The sequence below is a fragment of the Suricata suricatta genome, chromosome 13, assembly GCF_006229205.1.
Source record: "Suricata suricatta isolate VVHF042 chromosome 13, meerkat_22Aug2017_6uvM2_HiC, whole genome shotgun sequence".
Taxonomy (NCBI): domain Eukaryota; kingdom Metazoa; phylum Chordata; class Mammalia; order Carnivora; family Herpestidae; genus Suricata; species Suricata suricatta.
Genome location: NC_043712.1, coordinates 51,666,852 through 51,686,902, shown reverse-complemented (window position 1 = coordinate 51,686,902; position 20,051 = coordinate 51,666,852). Strand labels below are relative to the sequence as shown.

The following is a 20,051-nucleotide window of genomic DNA, read 5'->3' as shown; positions in this document are numbered from 1 at the left end:
GAGTTTGGGGGCTCTCCACCATTTCCCCCAAGAGAGGAAAATTTGGATATATGGTAGAAATTTTAATTCTGTGACATATATCATCTTTGAAAGGATGTCGTAGGATGGCTGAAAAAGCAAATGTGGTTTTACAATGCTGCCAGGGCCGTGGGTTTCTCTCAGGTTGGACCAGTGAGCTTCACGCTGGACGAGGCTGGAGACAATGCCCCGACTACCCCTCACAGACACACACCTCTAGTCATAAGAGTTACTGAGCCAGAGCATTGGAATGGATTGGCACAAATCCACAATTTCTGTTGGAAAAAATAATTCAAACTTTATGCATAGCTAGTAGTGGGTCGTTAGTTTTATCTTTATATCTGAAAAATGGCATTTTTTATTAACTGAAAGATGTGAGAAATACTGGCTTTAATAGGACTCAACTGGATTTTACTTTTTTAGATAAAGAAATCTCATGATACTTCAATGCCTTTAAATATCTTAACATGGGTGCATAATATGTAGTTTTAGCATGTCCTTTAAAAATCTATTCTTTGTTGTCTTTTTAAAGTTGGTTTGAATCAGTGACTGTTTCTATAGTGGGATGTTCTTGAAAATCTGCTAATATTAAAATATGAAATAAAATATAATATCTGATAAGTAATCACAGTTTGCTTATCTTTTGTTTTTTAAACTTGTACTTGTCTGGAAGCAGCTTGACTGAAAAGTGAAACACTGAATTAAAAAACTTTAATTTTTAATTTTTTTTGAATAAAAAAAATTTTAACATTGTAAAACACCTGATTTGACTGATGATTGTTTTCATTGTACCAGCATTTAGAGTGAATTAATTGTTTTAGTTCCATGCAGGCAATTTGAATTTTCTGCACTATCTATTGTGAATGCTGTAAGAGAATACTATAGAAAGAATTTTAAACATGAAATTCTAGCTTTGTTAATAATATATATTATTATATATCATATAAATATTTATGTACTACTCATGTGTGAACATTCATGTGTGGCTAAACTCTGAGAAATAAGAAAAAAATTATGTGTATGTAACCAATTGATTAGCTCACTGTATAGCAAATTTATCTGAAAAACTGATAAGCTTATATCCTAGATATTTCATAGGCAAAGGAATGAACAAAGTTTTAGTGCTCAGGGATCCTGCCATACCTGTATTATTTTGAATGTAGTCTAGAAAATACTCCTTTAGATTGTGAGGTCCTGATTCTAAGACCTTTAGCCCTAAAGTTCCTAAATAAAGTTAGGCACTTGCATCTTGACATTTTCGTGCTATGTGAATATTTCAAATTGAAGCAAATAGTAAAATATCATCAACAGATTTTATACTTCTGTGGCTGGAAAAATATTTATGGAACACAAATAACTCTGAATGCAAGTATTATTTGTAACTTTCTCTGTTAGATGAAACGTGGTTGATTGCATTTGTGTTGCTATTTTTGACATGAGGGTTATTTAATAGGAAGTAAGGGAGTTTTATTTTGGAATCCAGTTAATCACTGAGGCGTCTATAGCAACCTGTTCTGGATATATTTATAAGAAAGTAGTGGTACTTTTAAATCTTGGGTTCCCCCTTCTCATGTAGGTGTCCTAATCCACTTTCCCCTCACTCACATACACACTTTGGGCTTATGATAGTTCTTGTTTTAAATAGACTCTAAAGTTTATGTGCTTTCTCCCCTGAAAATCATTACTTCTTCATCATTCAAACAAAATGCTACTTGAGGTTTTTATAATCAGATGTTTTTTTGTGTGAGAACAAAATGTATTTGCCTTACGGTATTTGAAAAAATAAAATAGAGCTGTATTTTGTAGCTAAACATTTTTCAAAATCTTATTGGATCTATCATTTCTAATTAGTAAATCTGGAAGATTTTTGCAGAAAATTTGTTAAACCTTGCTGCATAATGACCCAAGTCTACTTCTCAGTCAGTCTGTATCCTTCTTTGTTTAATAGCCTATGGCATAAATTGAAGTTAATTATCAGGGCTGACAAGTAGCTCTGTTTTCTGTCTGCTTGCAGAGTCTCTCCGAGGCAAAGATGGAGCTGAGAAGAAAAGATCAATCTCTGCGTCAGCTCAATAGACATCTTACCCAGCTGGAGCAGGACAAGCGGCGGCTGGAGGAGAACATCCACGATGCAGAGAGCGCCCTCCGCATGGCAGCCAAGTGAGCACTTGGACCTTGGGGAGATCACTTAAAACAGACAAAAGATCAATTCTTACTTTCATGCTCTGGGTTTTAGCCCTGGATAATACAGTGTTAGAAAACAAAAGTATAGCTGTCTCTCTTTGAAATTCTCTGATATATCCTCAAAAAAGAAAACTCTTAACTCAACATGCTAAATGTATATTTTATTGAGAAACCTCAGAAAAGTATAAGGTTCTATATAACCTCTAATTATGTGTATTTTGGGCTCTGCTGTAGTGTTACATGTTTGAAACCATAATTTCATTAATATGAAAGGGATTACTCTTTATTTAAAAGTTTTCCATAGTTCCTTCTATCACATAGTCCTCATTCCTTTCTGCCCCATTACCCACCCCCCAGTTTTGCTCTGCACATAATATACCAATATTGCAAGTCATATTTCTGCAAATATGTTAGTATATAATCAACATATATATCATAGCATCTACTTAGGGGCAGTGAAACACATTGATCATGGAAAATTCATTTAATTTTATAGCTGTATATTCTAATATGTCCAATAGAAAAAAATATACAGATTTTAGAGAGGGCAACTATGTAAATGTGATGAGAGCATTTTCCCTTTTAACAGGTAATCAAGTTGACATACACTGTGAAGTTCAAATTGAACAATTCTCTTGGGTATTTTTATTTGTTCCTCACATCAAATTTCATGGACTACTTTAAGACAGTTCTTTGTACAACAGCATGGCTTAAAGAAAATCTATTTATGGATTAAAGAAACATCTAATTTTAATAAACTCGGTGTTTTCTGAATTTGGAATTCTGGATTCCTATAATTACAAATACATACATACATATATATGTATACATACATTTATATATATATAAGTTAAAATTTTTTTGAGACAGACTCTTGTTAAGCATCAAATATTGTGAAATATGAATATAGTCTGTAAACTAAATTACAGAACAGGGAATCTTCCCTCTAAGATATCTTTGCCATTGGGCTTGGGAAACTGCTCACACATAATGAAAAAAATGAGTTTATACAAAGCCAAACTATTGAATACCCACCATTAGTTCCTTGGAATATTGAAAAGCTCTGTAGCATTGCACCACCATATTAGTTATGTATAATTGTCATTTTTAAAAACTACAATCTTGATTAAATCAGCTTGCTAATCATTATTCAGTCTTTTCCCTCATGGCAAATGGAAAGCTTAATCTAGGTTATTTCTAATGTGTCTTTACAGCTCTGAAAATTCAGAGATTAATGTCAACAAGGTTATATAAAGTCTCCAGATTCATATCGTGTCTTTAAAACATTGCTGTTAATTCAGGAATCTGTCATATCTGTGATCTGTGACCATGGGCACACGTTCTTGTAACACAAAAGAAAGTTAATTTGAAGTTTGGAAAGCTCATACATTATTTACAGTTTTCAATTTGTAATGTACCATTAAATTTTGTCTTCAGCATTTTAACCCAAACTTTTAATTTAATTTAATTTTTATTGAAGTGCAGTTGGCATCCAAAATTATACTCAGGTGTACAACACAGTGACTCCACATTTGTATACACTATGCGTGAGCACCACAATAAATCGAGCTACTGTTGATCACTATAAAAATTGTTCCAATATTGATTATATTTCCTACACGTTCATCCAAACTTGTTATTTCATTATTAAGGCTAAATTCAGTCTACACGATTGTTAGAAGAAACTAGTAACTTTACATGTTTCTGATCAAGGTCATAGAAGGTTTTTGTGAAATTATTATGAAACAAAGAGTCTATGTAGAAAGGAAATATTATTTTGCATAATATGGCCATTCTAGATATATCTCTACCACTATGATTTTTAAAATCTCCATCATTAGAAGTCAAAAGAGTAGAAGATTAGCCTTTTTGCATGGTTCCTTTTTTCTTTCTTTTTTCACTCTTTTTTTTTAACTTTGAAGATATCCTTAAGATTTTTACCCCTCTAATTTATGGCAGGTAATATAACTAAAGGTAAGGGTTAAATGTGGAAATATACCAGTGAATATGGTTAGGTTTTGCACTTTTAGAAAGAATACTAATAACCAACCCTTATTTTTCAATAATAGTGACTTATCCTAAAGTATGTAACAGTTATTGTAAGTCTTGGGTTTTACTAATACCTAATTCTAATTTATTTTCTAGGGACAAAGAATCTGTTGCCAACCATATGAGAACAGTAGAAAATATGCTTCATAAGGTAGTATAGTTTTTTAAATATCATTCAACTTTTGTTATGACATTGTTTTCCTAGTCATCAATTTTACTAACCTCAAGATACTTTAATTCATTTTGTAACTTTTTTAAAAAATAAATTCACAAAAAGTTTCTTCTAAATGACTAACAATTTGTATTATACAGTTCTGCATTGTATAGCTTTCTTCAGAATTTACTTTACGTACTTGCTAAAACTATGGAAATAGTGGTTTCCCCACACTGGTATAATCGCATTTGAGTTATTGGTGGTCTTTGCTGACTGAACCAGAGGTCATTACAATTCTTACATGTCTCATAACGATAAAATGTTTGACCACACTGTCTAACCTCTTACCACTCTCAAACCTCCCATCCTATGTATGTTTATAGAGAGGGGCCATAATGTATTGTATCTGGCAGTACTTTTCAAGTTGTAATTTCCTTCTTACAAAAATGTGTTCTTAAACTAGAAGTTGAATGTATCTAATAATACTCTATTATTTTCAGATTTGATTATTTCTGTGTGGTAAGTTAGCTTTTAATTTATAGCGATGAGTAGCATTTAAGGATATTATGGTATTATAAGAACTTATATTAACTATGTATTTTGTTAGCATTCCAGATTCAAAGATGTGCTCATTATTTCATTATTTAAATATTTGCATTAGAGAATGTTATTTATGTGTGCTGCTGTTATTATCTAACAAATTGTTGGAAATATGATTACCTAGTACTCTTAAGATACATAGAATTCATGAATGAATCATAGTTAGAATAATTCTGGGAATCAAATTTATTACATAATATAGTTTGGAAATCACTTTAAAATATCCCAAAACAGGGGCGCCTGGGTGGCTCAGTCGGTCAAGCATCCGACTTCGGCTCAGGTCATGATCTCATGGTTTGTGGGTTCGAGCCCCATGTCAGCCGCTGTGCTGACTGCTAGCTCAGAGTCTGGAGCCTGTCTTCAGATTCTGTGACTCATCTCTCTGACCCTCCCCTGCTCACGCTGTCTCTCTCTCTCTCTCAAAAATAAATAGAAACATTAAAAAAATTAAAATATCCCCAAACCAATCATTTTAAGGAGATATTAAATAAACATTAGCAAACTAATATTTAATACACTTTAACATTATAGAAAAACTGGCTTCTGTATTCTTTTAGATATTGAAAGTAACTAGCATTATTTCATATCAGCCAAAGCACTTTCAAAAAAATCTAATATTCTGAATGCTATGTTTTAAAGTAGTATTGTTTGAAACTGTGATTTGTCCCCTTCCTCATTTAAAAAAGTTTAGTTTAGGCATAGTTACATCAAATCCATAGATGCTAGAAATCTGAAATTTGATTTGTAGGGAAAGAGACATCTTTGGTTAGATTTATTTCATACTTGGTGAAATCTTTGATAGGAGAAATCAGTTATGTCATATACAGTTTTTATACAGTTGATGTTGCCTGGAAATACAGTTGTTTGTTCATTTTTCCAGCTAGAGGGAAAACATGTAGGGTGGCATCTACAGTGAGGAATGGACTTTGACATCAGAGAAAAACCATCATCAGTATGGAATATAAATGTTGTACCTTATCCTTTCATTGTGAGAATGGCAAAATATATATTTTAAATACAATCAAGACTGACTGCAATAGGACAATTATAATCATACAGTTCTTCAGGTGCAGTTCATCTTTCGATTTTTGTGTGTCCTATGGAAAGAAAGATGTCTATAGAATTGGCCTAGAACCACTGTAGGTTTATTTTTGGTTTATGGCTTTTTCCTCCTTCAGATTTAGTTAATTATTTTGATTACTGTCTCTGGAAATTTCTACTTATATAGTGATTTTTATATTATCAGTGATTTTCAAGCTTGAAGTAAAATTTTGGGGGAGGCTAATTGATGGTTGGGCTAATTCCCTGTTCTATGAAGTTTAGATGAGAATGAATGGATGCTAATGAAGTGGCCCAGAGAGTCGCTCATGCTAGCCCACTAGTGTGTCTGCTGTCCTCATGCCAACTTTTGCAAGTTTATTTTTGTGGTTCCTTTGGATTGTCCAGAGGCATTTTGCCATCTTAGAGAAATTTGGAATAGTTTCCAAAAAGAGGGTCTGGTTCTTTCATGGCAAAAATGGTTGTCGGGTTACATCCAGACTCTTCAGGATAGTTTAGTGTATGTAGCCAAAATAGTACAGCTGTTTATAGTTCTCTTTTTTAATGTTTATTTATTTTTGAGAGAGAGAGAGCAAGCGAGCAATAAAGCACACTTGTAAGAGGGTAAGGGACAGAGAGAGAGGGAGACAGAGGATCTGAAGCAGGGTCTATGCAGCACAGAGCCCCTTGCAAGGCTTGAACAAATGAACTGTGAGATCGTGACCTGAGCCAAAGTTGGATGCTTAAAGGACCTGAGCCACACAAGCATCCCAGCTATGTATATTTCTTAAGAAAATATGTTTTCAAGGTTTACACTGGTTAGTCTAGAATAAAATTAACGTGTACCTGCTTCATTGAATTTTAATACTAGCTTCTGATACAATAATCAAATAGAAAGAAATGTTTGAGAGAGTGCTTGGAGCCCAACACAGGGCTCCATCTCACCACCATGAGATCATGACCTGAGCCAAAATCAGGAATCCGATGCTCAACTGATTGAGCCACCCAGATGCCCCTATATTTGTTATTTTTTTAACTTGACACATTACATTTAACTTTTCAAATCTTGAAACTGTATTATACAAAGTAGTTGAGTGGATATCATTTTTAACATTCCATTTGGGACCAATACTAGTATTTAATAAGGAAGGCCAGTCATTTTCATTTAAAAGCATATACCTTATTTCAAAGAAGCAGATGTTTTATGTTAATTTCATGTAAATATATGTATGTATATATTGTGACTTTTTAATGTAGGCCAGAAGTTAACTTTTTTTTTTTTTAGAAGTTAACTTTTTATTAAGAAACTTTTTTGGGCTAATTGCTGGCCTATAGGGTTAAGAAAAAATAAGAAAAGCAAACAAAATCACAACTTTCCATGAGGTACATTTTTTATACACATACTTCTCTATTTAGTTGAACTCTCAAATGTATGGGAAAAAAACAGAACTATTGAATTAAAAAAATAACCATTTTAACCATTTTAAAATTTACAGTTCAGTGGCTTTCAGTGCATTTACAATGTTGTGCAACCATCACAACTGTGTTTTCAGAATATTTTCATCACCTTGAAAAGAAATCCAGACAAATTAAGCTGTCACTCTTACACCCTCTTATTCCATTCCATAAGTTGTCTTTTTAATTTCTTGATAGTGTCCTTTGATGAAAAAAAGTTTTTAAAATTTTGATGAAGTCCATCTTTTTTTCCTTTTACTGATCATGTTTTTGGATTCATATCTAAGAATACATTTTTTTGGCATATCCAAGGTCATGAATATTTTCCTGTATGTTTTCTCCAAAGAGTTTTATAGTGTCAAACTCTCTGGAGTTTAAGCTCCAAATTTTGGAGTTATATTTTGTATTAACTCTCATATTTAGGTTTTCGTCCATGTCGAGTTAATTTTTGTATATGGTGTAATGCAAAGACCAGACTTCAATTATTCCTGCACCATTTGTTCAAAAGACTTTTCATTCCCCCATTCAATGGTATTAGTACCTGTGTTGAAAATCTGTTGCCTATAGATGTTTGGTTTTATTTCGGGACTCTCAGATCTATTCCATTTATCTACCACACTGTTTGGATCACTGTAGCTTTGTAGTAAATTTTGAAATTAAGAACTTCCAACTTTGGGTTTTTCTTTCAGGATTTTTTTTTTTTTTTGCTTCTCAGGATTCCTCGTAATTATATATGAATTTTAGTATCAGCTTGTCCATTGGCTGAAGAAGACAATTTGGATTTTGATAGTATTTCCATCTTAATATGAAGTTTTGCAACCAATTCATGGGATGTCTTTCCATTTATTTAGATCTTCTCTAATTATTTTCAACAGTGTCTTGTAGTTTTCAGTGCACAAGTTTTGTGCCTTCCTGCTTAAACTTATTTTTAAGTATTTTATTCTTTATGATACTACTATATTTTCTTAATTTATTGGTTCTTAGTTATTAGCATTTAGAAACATGACTGATTTTTATATGTTGCTTTTGTATCCTGCAACTTTGTTGAATTTTTTAGCTCTAATAATTTCTTTAGAGGGTTCCTTAGGATTTTTTTCTATATAAGATCATGTCCTCTGCAAATAAAGATAGTTTTACTTCCTTCTTTCTGATTTGGATGCCTTGATTTTATTGTTTTTTATTTGTTTATTTGTTGTTGTTATTTCCATTTTGGTTTTGGCCAAATTACCTACTAGGATTTCAAGTTCGAAGCAATGAGATGACAACAGATATCTTTACATTCTTCCTAATCTTAGGGGGAAAGCTTTTGGACTTGCACCATTAGGTATGATATTAGGAACATGTCCTTTATCAGATTGAAGAAGTTCTTTTCCTAGTTTTCTGAATTTTTCTTATCAAACATTGTTGGGATTTTTCAAATGCTCTTTCTACAGCAAATGAAATAATCTTTATTTTCAACATTCATTCTATTAATGTTGGGTACTACATAGATTGATTTATGTACGTTGAACCATCCTTGTATTCCTGTTATAAATATCACTGGGTTATCATGTATAATTGTTTGAATATATTGCTAGACTTGGTTTGCCAGTATTTATATTTGAGGATTTTTGTATCTATGGTCATAAGGGATATTGGTCTGTTGTTTTCCTGTGATATCTTTGTATGGCTTTGTATCAGAGTAATACTGGCCTCATAGAATGGGTTAGGAAGTGTCCCTTCCATTTCAGTTTTTTTGGGAGAAGGACTGATGTTAATTCCTTAAACATTTGGTAAAGTTTACCAGTGAAGCTATCTGGTCATGGGGTTTTTGTTATTGGAAGGTTTTTGCTTACATATTCATTCTTTTTCCTAGGAATAGATTTATTCAGATTTTCTGCTTCTTTTTTAGTCAGTTTTGGTACTTTAGGTGTTTCCAGGAATTTGTTTGGTTCATCTGGGTGACCTCACTTGTTGACATACATTGTTCATTTTCTTAGTTATTGTTTTTATTTCTGTAAGGTCAGTAGTAATGTCCTCACATTTATTCCTGATTATAGTAATTAATCTTTTTTCTTGGCGAGTCTAGTTAATATTTGTCAATGTTGTTGACCTTTCCAAGGAATCAAATTTGTTTTCTTGATGTGCTCTGTTATTTTTCTATTTTCTATTATCTGTGTGCCATTCCTTATTTCTTTTTTTGTTTGTTTTGGGCTTAGTTTGCTCTTCTGTTTCTGTGCCCCTCAGGTAAAAGTTTAGGTAATTGACTTGAGATATTTCTTATTTTTTAATGTAGATATTTGCAGCTAAACATTTTTGTGTGTGCACTGCTTTCACTGAGATTTCACTGAGATTCTGTTGTCAGGTGCATATATATCTGGTAATTGTTGAATCTACTTGGTGGAGTGATTTTTTTATTATTATAGAATTCTTTCATCTCTTGAAAATTTTTTGTCTTAAAGTCTATTTTGTTTGATATTAGTATAGCTATTCCAGCTCTACTTGGTTACTGTTTGCATGGAATATCTTTTTCTTTATATATTTTGAGAGACAGAGAGAGCACACATGGATGCATATGCACAGGAGGGGCAGAGAGAGAAGGAGAGAATCTCAAGAAGGCTCCACACTGTCAGCACAGAACCTGACGTGGAGCTTGATCTCACAAACTGTGAGATCATGACCCGAACTGAAGTCAAAACTCTGATGTTCAACACTTGAACCACACAGGCACCCATATCCTTCTACTTTCAGTTTATCTTTGTATCTAAGGTACCTCTTATAGGCAACATATAGTTATTTTTTTAAACACATTCTGCCAATCTTTGACTTTTAGTTGGAGAGTTTAATCAACTTACATTTATTTTTTTTAATTTTTTTAATGTTTTATTTATTTTTTGATACAGAGAGAGACAGAGCATGAGAGGGGGAGGAGTAGAGAGAGAAGGAGACACAGAACTGGAAGCAGGCTCTAGGCTCTGAACTAGCTGTCAGCACAGAGCCTGACATGGGGCTCGAACCCACAAACATGAGATCTGACCTGAGCCGAAGTTGGAGGCCTAACCAACTAAGCCACCCATGCGCCCCTAATCAACTTACATTTAATATGATTAGTGATATGGAAAGACTTCTGACATTTTTCTTTTTTTCTGTATGTCTTGTATTTATACTCCTCAATTTCTGTTTTAGTCGTCTCCCTTTTATTGTTTGTTAGATAGATGTAGTATAACATTTGTTTTCCTTCTCTCTTGTTTTACTATACTTAGTTATTTTTTAGTGGTGGCCTTGGGGATCACAATTAACATCTTAATTCTTAGCAATCTACTTTGTATTAACAGTAGTATGTAAAACTTGGCTCCCATATAGCTCCATCTCCCCTTAGGTTGTTATTGTTACAAATTACATCTTTACACATTGTGTGCCCATCAACATAGTTCATTATTATTGTTTTATGTAGTTGTCTTTTAAATAACATAAGCAAAAAAGAGGATTTACAAACAAAAAATACATTACTACTGTCTTTTATATATGACCATGCAATGTTTTTTTATGAGTGTTCTTTATTTTTTCATGTGGATGAGAATTATTGTCTGGCAGTTTTTCATTTCAGGCAGAAGGACGTCCTTTAGAGTTTCTCTGAAGGCAGGTCTAGTGGTGATGAACACCCTCAGCTTTGTTTATCTTGGAACAGCCTTAATTTCCCTTTCAGTTTTAAAGAGTATTTTTGTTGGATATAGAATTCTTTGCTGATAGGTTTTTTTCCCCACATTAAACACTTTGAATATGTCAACTCCAAAATTTCCATTTGGTTCCTTTTTAATACTTTCTATCTCTTTCTTTATACTTTCTGTTTTGGAGGACATTGTTCTTATAGTTTCCTTTGGGTTGTTTTTTTTTTTTTTGTACATGGTTTCCTTTAATACTTTAAACATATTTAAAATAATTGATTTACAGTCATTGTGTGATTAATCCATGCTTGAGGCCTCCTCAGGGACAGGTCCCATTAGTTTCTGTTTCTCTTATGTATGGGCTATACTTTCTTATTTCTTTGAAAACGTCATAATTTTTTGTTGAAAAGTGGATATTTTGAATAGTGCAATGTGGCAACTCTGGAAATCAGGTTCTCCTTCATCTCTGGTATTAGTTTTTTTTTGTATTGTCAGTGACTTTACTGAACTAATTTTTTTCAGTTTGTATTCCTTTTTAGAAAATATTTATTATTGAAGCATAGTTGACATACAATGTTATATGAGGTTCAGGTTCACAACATAGTGATTTGACAATTCTGTGCATTACTCAGTGTTCCCCATGGTCAGTGGTCACCTCTGTCACCATACAGCATTATTACAATATTAGTGACTGTATTCCCTGTGCTTTATTTTTCATTTCTGTGTTAAGTCTGTGTTCTTTGCCAGGTCAGACCACCAAAATCTCTGGTCTGTTAACTTCATGCTCTGCTAGTGGATCCACAGAGATTTCCTTAAATGCTGAGATTTAGGTTTTTCTTTTTTTTTTTCTTGATTAAGCTTTTACTTGGTTGCTATAAACTTTCAGTTAGTTTTTAGAGTTCTGCAAAAGTTAATTCTGACAAATTTTGTCAGTGTATTTGTTGTTTTTGTGTAGAGACTGGTTTTTGGAATTCCTTATTCTACCATTTTTGCTAACTTCATTCCCCAAAGTCATATACTTTTGTTTTCCTAATAGCTTTGCCAGTAGGTTTCTAATATTACTATAATAAAGACTCTCAGGAATTGATTTCTTCTTTACCTTAAAAGGCTCGCCAAACATACTTAAGTATTTCTATTGTGAGAAAAAGAAAGTACAATAATTATATTTAAAATAACTTTCAGGATCAGGTAATGAGTGGATGTACAGGGTAATATCTGAAAATTATATAGGGTCAGGTATGAGAATAGTATTTATTGGGTGCTAACCAAGTGCTTAGCAGAGAGATGTCTTGGTTTATACTATAGCAGGGAGTGAAAGTAAGTAAATTTAGGTAAAGTTGGAATGTAGAGAAGAATGAAGATTTTTGGAGTCATTTTTTTATTACTGTCAAGTTAGCAGAATGTCTGGATTCTTGAGGCTTTTAGAGATTGCTTGAGTCCTGTAGGTTTGGAAGAATTAACTACAGTGTGTCGTATACATGATTGCAGTATACTCTGAACTTTAAAGGTACTTCTGAACATTCACTCAGAAACCTTAGCTGCCTTTTCAGTAAAATGTCTAAAAGATACAGCAGGAAGTCACAATTCAGAAGCCTCAGAAGGCTGTAAGGACCTTGCATCTTTAAGCCCTGTAAATTTATCAGGCTGAAATGACACTGGAACAATAACTAGGAAGTCACAGGAGTTTTTGCTGGTGTCCTTTTAGATTCCCTTCTATAGTAAAGCTACTTAAAACTTCTAGTCCATCATAAAACACAATAGTTAATGTGAATAGTTAAGTTCGACAAATACTTTTTAAGTGTATATTATATGTCAGAGCTGTACCAGTTTTGGGGGGAAACAGTCAATATGTATATATAACTTAGGCCTTTTCCTCAAGGCAGAGACACAGAAAATTCCAGTATACCATGGTAAACACAGATCCAAGATACAGTACGACATCCATTTAGTTAGAGTTATTCATCTATGAGGCATACTTAGAAAGCCCACGGGTTGACTGGAGCTTTCTTAGAAAAGAATTAATGCCTGGATGGGGCTTTGAAGTGTGAGGAAAGATGGGAAAGGCATTCCAGCAGAGAGAATAGCATGAGCAAGTACGTGGAGGCATGAATAGCCAGACATCCTCAGTTCAGCAGTGAGTGCAAGGAGAATGCAAGAGATGGGGCCAAATGAGGGACTTGGAAGCCAGGTTATAACAGAACTCGTTTTTTGTTCATGTTTTGCCAATCTAGGACCTTGGATCTTTATCATGGAGGGAGTGGGAGTAAACCCGGGTTAAGCTAGGGATGGATGTGATCAGATTCCTTATTGAATCTGGAGGGCATATTTGCAGACTGGATATCATGAGTAATGAAATGGTTTTAAGAGCCATGGGTCTAGGCTCAATGAAGGCAGGAGAAGGTTTGGGCCAGTGGCGTCGGAGAAAAGATATGAAACTTACCTAATAAAATGGTAAATGAGGAGGATGAGAAGAAAATGGAGGATAACTCCCAGATGGGCAATGAGATTGACCGATGTTGGGAACACAAAAAGAGGAGCAGGCGCTTTTTTTTTTTTTTTTTTTGTAAGAAGAAGAAGGGAGACAATGATGAGTTTTGTTTTGGAAATACCTGAGTTTAAGGTAATGTGGAGTGATCATCAGGATATGTGAGTCTGGACCACAGGGAAAAAGTCAGGCTGAAGATAAAGGTTTGAGATTGATTAATGTAATACTCACTGGCAAAGAAAGAAGGCAGTATAGCAATTGGTAGGAGAAAGAAGACATTATAGATAAATGGAAGGCTAGCAAATGCATTTTGAGAGATTAATTATGCCACGAGAGTTTGAAGTCCTTGAGGGATGGAATTCTGCCTCCTTAATTTTTATATGGTCAGCATCTATCACAGTGCCTGGTACCCAGTAGGCACTTAATGAATGTTTGTTGAATGAGTCAATTTCACCATCACCCAGTCTCTAAACAAAACTTAAAGCCATCTCTAGATTTCACTGGAAGTTTTGCTGATATTCCTTTGTTTATTTGACTGCTAAAAATTGCCTCTGTATTTATTTTGCCTAATCAAGTGCTAGAGGAGAAAGCCTAAATTTGATTATAAGACTGTCTCTAGGAAAAAGAGGTATGCTAGTGACAAATTTACAGGGTGTAAAAGTCCTGTTATAACCTGTTTTTAGCTGGTTCGACTCCTACCAAGTAGAAGGATGATTACTTCTTTTGTTAGACTGGATTCTGGAATAGATTAGAGTCAAATAGAATCTGACAGGCGAAGCACTGTCTTGCTAAATCTTTAAATGCAATTTTATAATCTTATCTTAAAAATGGTTAACACAAACAGTTGATAGTTGATAATACATAGTTGTCTTTGATTTTTAGTTTTCAGTGAATTTTTAAGGAATAGAAACACCACAGAATAGCTTTTAATTCATAAAGCTTATACCATGTTAAAAGTTAAAATATGATTTCATGGCTCTAAAAACCCAATTTTTAGTGACTCGTGAGTGATGCTCTGAATGTGACTTGCAATCTTTGAACTCCTCTCCATTCTTAGTTTCTGGATCCCGGTCCTGAAGATCAGCTGTGCAGGACTTACAGGTGTTAGCACAGCTGGCTCGCTGATGACAACTCTGTCCATATAGCTGTCTTGTGTGTCATCATTCATATTGTTCAGTGTCATTCTGACCTAGCCAAGCTAAAAATGGTACTCCTGCTCAAGAGGGATTTAAAAACCTTGACAAACTAAAGATAACACACTACAGAATGTCATGGATGTGTGCTTAACAGGTTTTAGCCTAAACATGTCTAAATAACTAATTGCAGTGTGCATCTGCCTTTATCCTCTGAAATAATTTACCCTACGAAAGAAAATATCTCTGTGTGGAGGACTGTTAACAATTCATAAACATATTTCTCTGTTCTCCAGTATGGGCTTTATGTTTGATTAAATAGCTCAAGGTCGCAGTAATCTATTTGTGGCGTGCATTCTATGGTATGTAACCTATACCACAAATTTTTTATGCTGTCGAGTGCCTTGATAAGATGCCTATGATCAAATCACTCTCTTCCAGCTTGATAATTTGGTTTGAGGGTTCGGTTTTTCAGATCCTTAATTGGGAGGCAACCAGCTTGATAATTTGATTCAAGAGATCCATTTTTTAGTTCCATAATTGGGATGTGACTATTAATGTGTGGGGTGGTGATGGTGGTGGATTTGCCCTCTTTTCTGGTGACAGCAGCTGGCGATCATTGGAGAGTTCTGGCTCTGCTCCAGAATTGTAGGTTAAGTTAAATAACCTGCCAGCAAGAGAAACCTAGTTTCTCACTTCCGTCTTTTAAAATTATGAGTGTGTGTGTGTTTGCTGCAGCATGAATGGAGTGCATGCCTCTCCCTCCCGTAGGAATGGAGCACAGCTGGAACTGTTGCATGTATCTTGGGACATCATAGTTTGGGGGTTTTCCATGTGAAATGGTGACCATTGTATAAGGATGAATGCTGCACAGGTAACTTGTCTCTCAGTGTAACAAGTGTGTGTGTGGAGGGGGCAGGCCATGTGAGAAGGAAAACATGAATGAATGAGAATGCCCACAGGAAGCTACGCAGGAGGAGAAAGATGTCTAAGTAATAGTCTCCATTATTTATCACAAAACTACTTTTATGAAACTTACACACTTTTGCTAAGATTGCCAGACAAGGGACAAAAGAAAGAAAAACACCCACCCCAGTATTGATATTTAGGTAGGGAAATGGAGGAATCACCAAAATCTGAAGCAGTTTCCCCAACTGTTAACTATGAACTATTAACGGGTTCATTATAGATATTAAGAGGCATTATGATTTGGTGCTAAGAGCACTGGCCTTAGCAACCTCACATTAGGGCTGTCTCACAAGGTGGACAGAGGAATCAAGTGAGGTGGTGTGAAGACTACTCTGAAAAGTGTGAAGTACTTTTGGGAGTACTAATGGCATTACTGCTAACAGAAATATTACTCTATCCATTTCCTTAACTAAATAGTTAGGAAAAGGTGACAGAAAGAGGGAAATATCCATTTAGATGTAACCGTTCAGGATGTGAATGTCATCTCCATTATGTAGACGAGCTTGAATCCCTGCTTCTATCACAAGGCACATACCAGAATCCTGGAACTGCTAATTATCTTTTTTATTATATTCTCTCTTCCTCTTGCCTTGTAGAATTTGTGAGTTTGGAATGACATTCTTATTTGATCAAATACCTACTATGAGCCTCTGTATGCATAGCATTTTTCTTGCTGCTAGTGTTATTACAGAGTGTATAGTTAACTCTGGTAGATGCCCTCTCTGCTCTTTCTATCTACGAAAGCCTCTCCAGTATGCCTATTCTACTTATTTAACCACATGTTATGTTGATTAGGTATTAGAATATGTGCCAGGAAAGTTAGACCCAGTCAAGTTACATACTAGACTACGTGAAACTTGAAACTAGATCAGGAGATAGGATACTTATTTATGAAACACTTGATAAAAAGAAGCCAGAAAATATCTGTGAAATGGCACCCTGGGCCACTAATAGAAGGTTGACCTACCAGGGATTGTTCATATAGTCTCTGGTGAGATGTGGTTATTTAAAAAACTTTACAGATGGTGAAAAATATTGTCTTTCCTTCTATACCTCTAAGGCAGAGGATGGTTAACACTTGCTGTAAAGGGTCAGATAGTAAATATTTTAGGCTTTGAGTAAATATTTTAGGCTTTGTGGACCATATGGTCTCTTTATCAACTATTCAACTCTGTCACAGTCGCAGGAAAACAGCCAAGATAATAGGTAAATGAATGGGTGTCATGTGTTTCAATAAAACTTTATTTACAATAAGAGGCAGTGGCCTGGATTTGATTCCCAGGCTGTAGTATGCCAACTACGCACTACTCTCTAGGGCAGGGGTTGAAAGGTAGTGTGCAACGTCTTCTAGTGTAGGATGAAAAATAGAATAAAGAGAGAAGGGACAGCAATAAGGAGCCAGTGGAGGTGGAAGGAAGGGAAGAGGAAGGAGTGATCCAGAAGAAATGACGCAGCTGGAAGCAAAGTAGAACATGAACACAGGGGTAATAGGGACCTCTGTAGATAGAGGTCTGGACCCGATGGTGGTGAGAATGTTTATTTTGAAGCAACGGAGGCCATACTAGACTAGAGTAAGTAAAATTTTAGCCAGATGTAAAGTCCTAATATCACTTACTTTCCCCAGACATTAAAGATTCAGGCATTGTTTGTATGTGTGTATATTATATATACATATAGTATATAATGCATAACATAATATATACTTTCCCCAGACGTTAAAGATTCAGGCATTGTGTATGTGTGTATTATATATATATGTATATATATATATGTGTGTGTGTGTGTGTGTGTGTGTGTGTGTGTATAGCATATATGTTTTTATGTGGTAAATTTATCTGAATTTTTATCTATAAATCCTACTACTTTTTCTTGGTGCCTGCTGGTAGGAACACAGCTAGTGCCACATTCCATAAGTGTTTGTTTTTTTTTAATTTGGAATATTAGGACCAGAGGGATTGATAGCTCTATGTAATACAACATACAGCTTCACATTTTGAGAGTTGGGCAGTTTTTCTTAAAATAGCAAGTTTAATCTCATCATTGATATATCTAGCAGGAATAGCTTTTGTGGTGTTATGGTAGGAGTATAGAAAATCAGAAAACAGATCGGTGGCTTGCTGATCAGAGCAATAGGAATAGTACAACATGGATTTTATGAATCACTTCAATCTGGAGCTAGGTTGTTATAATAAACTAAGTATATATTCCATACCAACATTTTGACTTCCTAAAAGTTTCATTTATTTTTCCCTATCCATCTCTTATTCCTCTTGTGTCTTAATGGCATGTATGTTAGAAATATATGCTTTCTGAAAGTATGTAATAAGGAAGAGAGAAAGCAAACCACTTTTCTATAAACCAAAATATCAGAATGTAGTAATGTAGGTATGTTTCCTTTATTCTTTGTCAAAATATTATGAAATTGAACAGTTGTATAGAATGTTATAAAAATGTATACAATTTAACAAATGAGATTTATATTGTGAAATTCTCTGAAAAAATTCATTATATGTTAAATATGAACTGTTACCCACTTTGAAATAGAAAAACATTATATATATTTTATCACTCAACAGCTATAAATAAATCGCAGTGAAAGGATATAGACTCTTAATTAAAGGATGAATAATGATGTGCCATAAACAGAATTAAATACAGACTTTTGAAATTATAATTTAAAAATAATTTGAAATTTGAAATTAGAATTTAATGTACAGACAGGCGATAATGGTTGTTTTAATCTTAGTTTCTACTAAAATCTGTATTTTAAAAGGCGAGCCTACTTCTCCTTTTAGGGAAAAAAGTGATTTTACTCTTCTCATATTGTTGCTTCAAAATTCTTTTGACAGTAAAGAAATTTACTTTAGATTCTCATGTTTGAAAGGAATCATTTTCTATCCAGTGGGCAGTGTTTCCCACTTATATCCTTTCTGATTTTGTTTACTTTGTTCTCAGCCTGCTTGTTCTGTGTTTTTCATGAACCAATTTAAGGCCATACAGGGAGAGTCCTATTCCTTACTGTTGTGGGTTGAATCTCTTTCCCAGTGACCCTTGCTCACACCCTGAAATTCACATTGGCCTTCTGTGCCCTTCGGAACCATCTCTCCTTCCCCGCTTCATGTTTTCCTGTTCCCGGTCACCTTCCCTTCCTGCTGCTTTGCTGTGCGCCTGTAATTTTACTTGTCTGGTGTCTCTGTGTTGTCTTCTCTCAACACGATGCTTTCATTCCCTGGACTCCTTCAAATAAAGGAATTCCTCGCCAATCTTTTTTTCCAGAGTGAGAAAAAACTTTTTCTAGAAATACTTGGAGAACATGTTGGATGCCATCTCTCAAAGTTCTGGCATAATTTAAAAGTGGAAACAACTCTTAACATTTAGCGGAATCATTTGTGGTATTTATGACGTATCACGATCACTCTCTTGATGGGGGCATTGTCACTGTTCAGCGTATAAAGTGTAATTGAATGAACATATTGGCACGTGCATTTTCAAATACCTTTGTAATTATGATGCCATCAAAATGACTGCATTTTGAGGTGTTTTTTTGTAACCTATCTAATATGAAGAATAATGTAATCTGGGAAGTTAAGTAGTGTTGTCGTGAGAATGTTAATTTGATAAGAAGTCACAGTTTTAAATGCCAAATGCCCCGGCTTAATATTGTTCAGCAACTTTAGTTAGAGACTGAAATGTGGCTCACTGTTCCTGTAGATGTCAAGCTTCACAGCTGAGGTCTGGTGCCTGGTAATACTCGGGTAAAGGACCTCCAGTGCCAGGACCGCGTTGTGGGTTATACCTACATTGCTTACGGCCCCTCCCCCCCTGCCCGTATTAGCAATCTGCTTTTGTACTTTGACTTCCAGGATTTCCCTAGTGAATTTTGTCACAGAAAAAAGAGAATCATCAATATCGCAGTTAAACTTGACTTTCAAAGCTAATAGTATCTCATTTGGGGGCTCAAATTTAATAAATTTTCTTTGATTCTGGGTGAGTTTTTAAACATCAAACAATGAATTGGCCAGGGTGCAGTAAAATATTTAGATCTATTGACTATGGTTCAGAAGGGTAGAAGGCAAAACACCAGTGGTTTGATGTTGATAAATTCTCAGCACCTTAATCCACAGTAATGTTTTCTTTTATCTGAGTGTGCATTGGTGACCAAAAAAAAAAAAAAAAAAAAGGCATAAGAAGGTATCCGTACATATAAAATATAAAAATTAAAGCAAATGTATTTGTAATATAGGACTTACTTTGTTATGTTAATTAAGTTAAAAGCATTCTCATCCTGACCGAAGACGGGACAATGTTTGTTACAGATAAAT

At 34.5% G+C, this 20,051-nt stretch overlaps 1 protein-coding gene across 1 annotated transcript in view; it reads left to right on the top strand.

Annotated features, from left to right (window-relative positions):
* Nucleotides 1-20,051, top strand: part of CCDC171 (coiled-coil domain containing 171) — a 287,055-nt gene that overhangs the window by 191,746 nt on the left and 75,258 nt on the right. The window contains exons 23-24 of the mRNA XM_029919663.1: nt 2,033-2,178; nt 4,348-4,402. Of these exons, the coding sequence (XP_029775523.1) occupies nt 2,033-2,178; nt 4,348-4,402 (201 nt within the window). The remainder of the gene's footprint in view (nt 1-2,032; nt 2,179-4,347; nt 4,403-20,051) is intronic.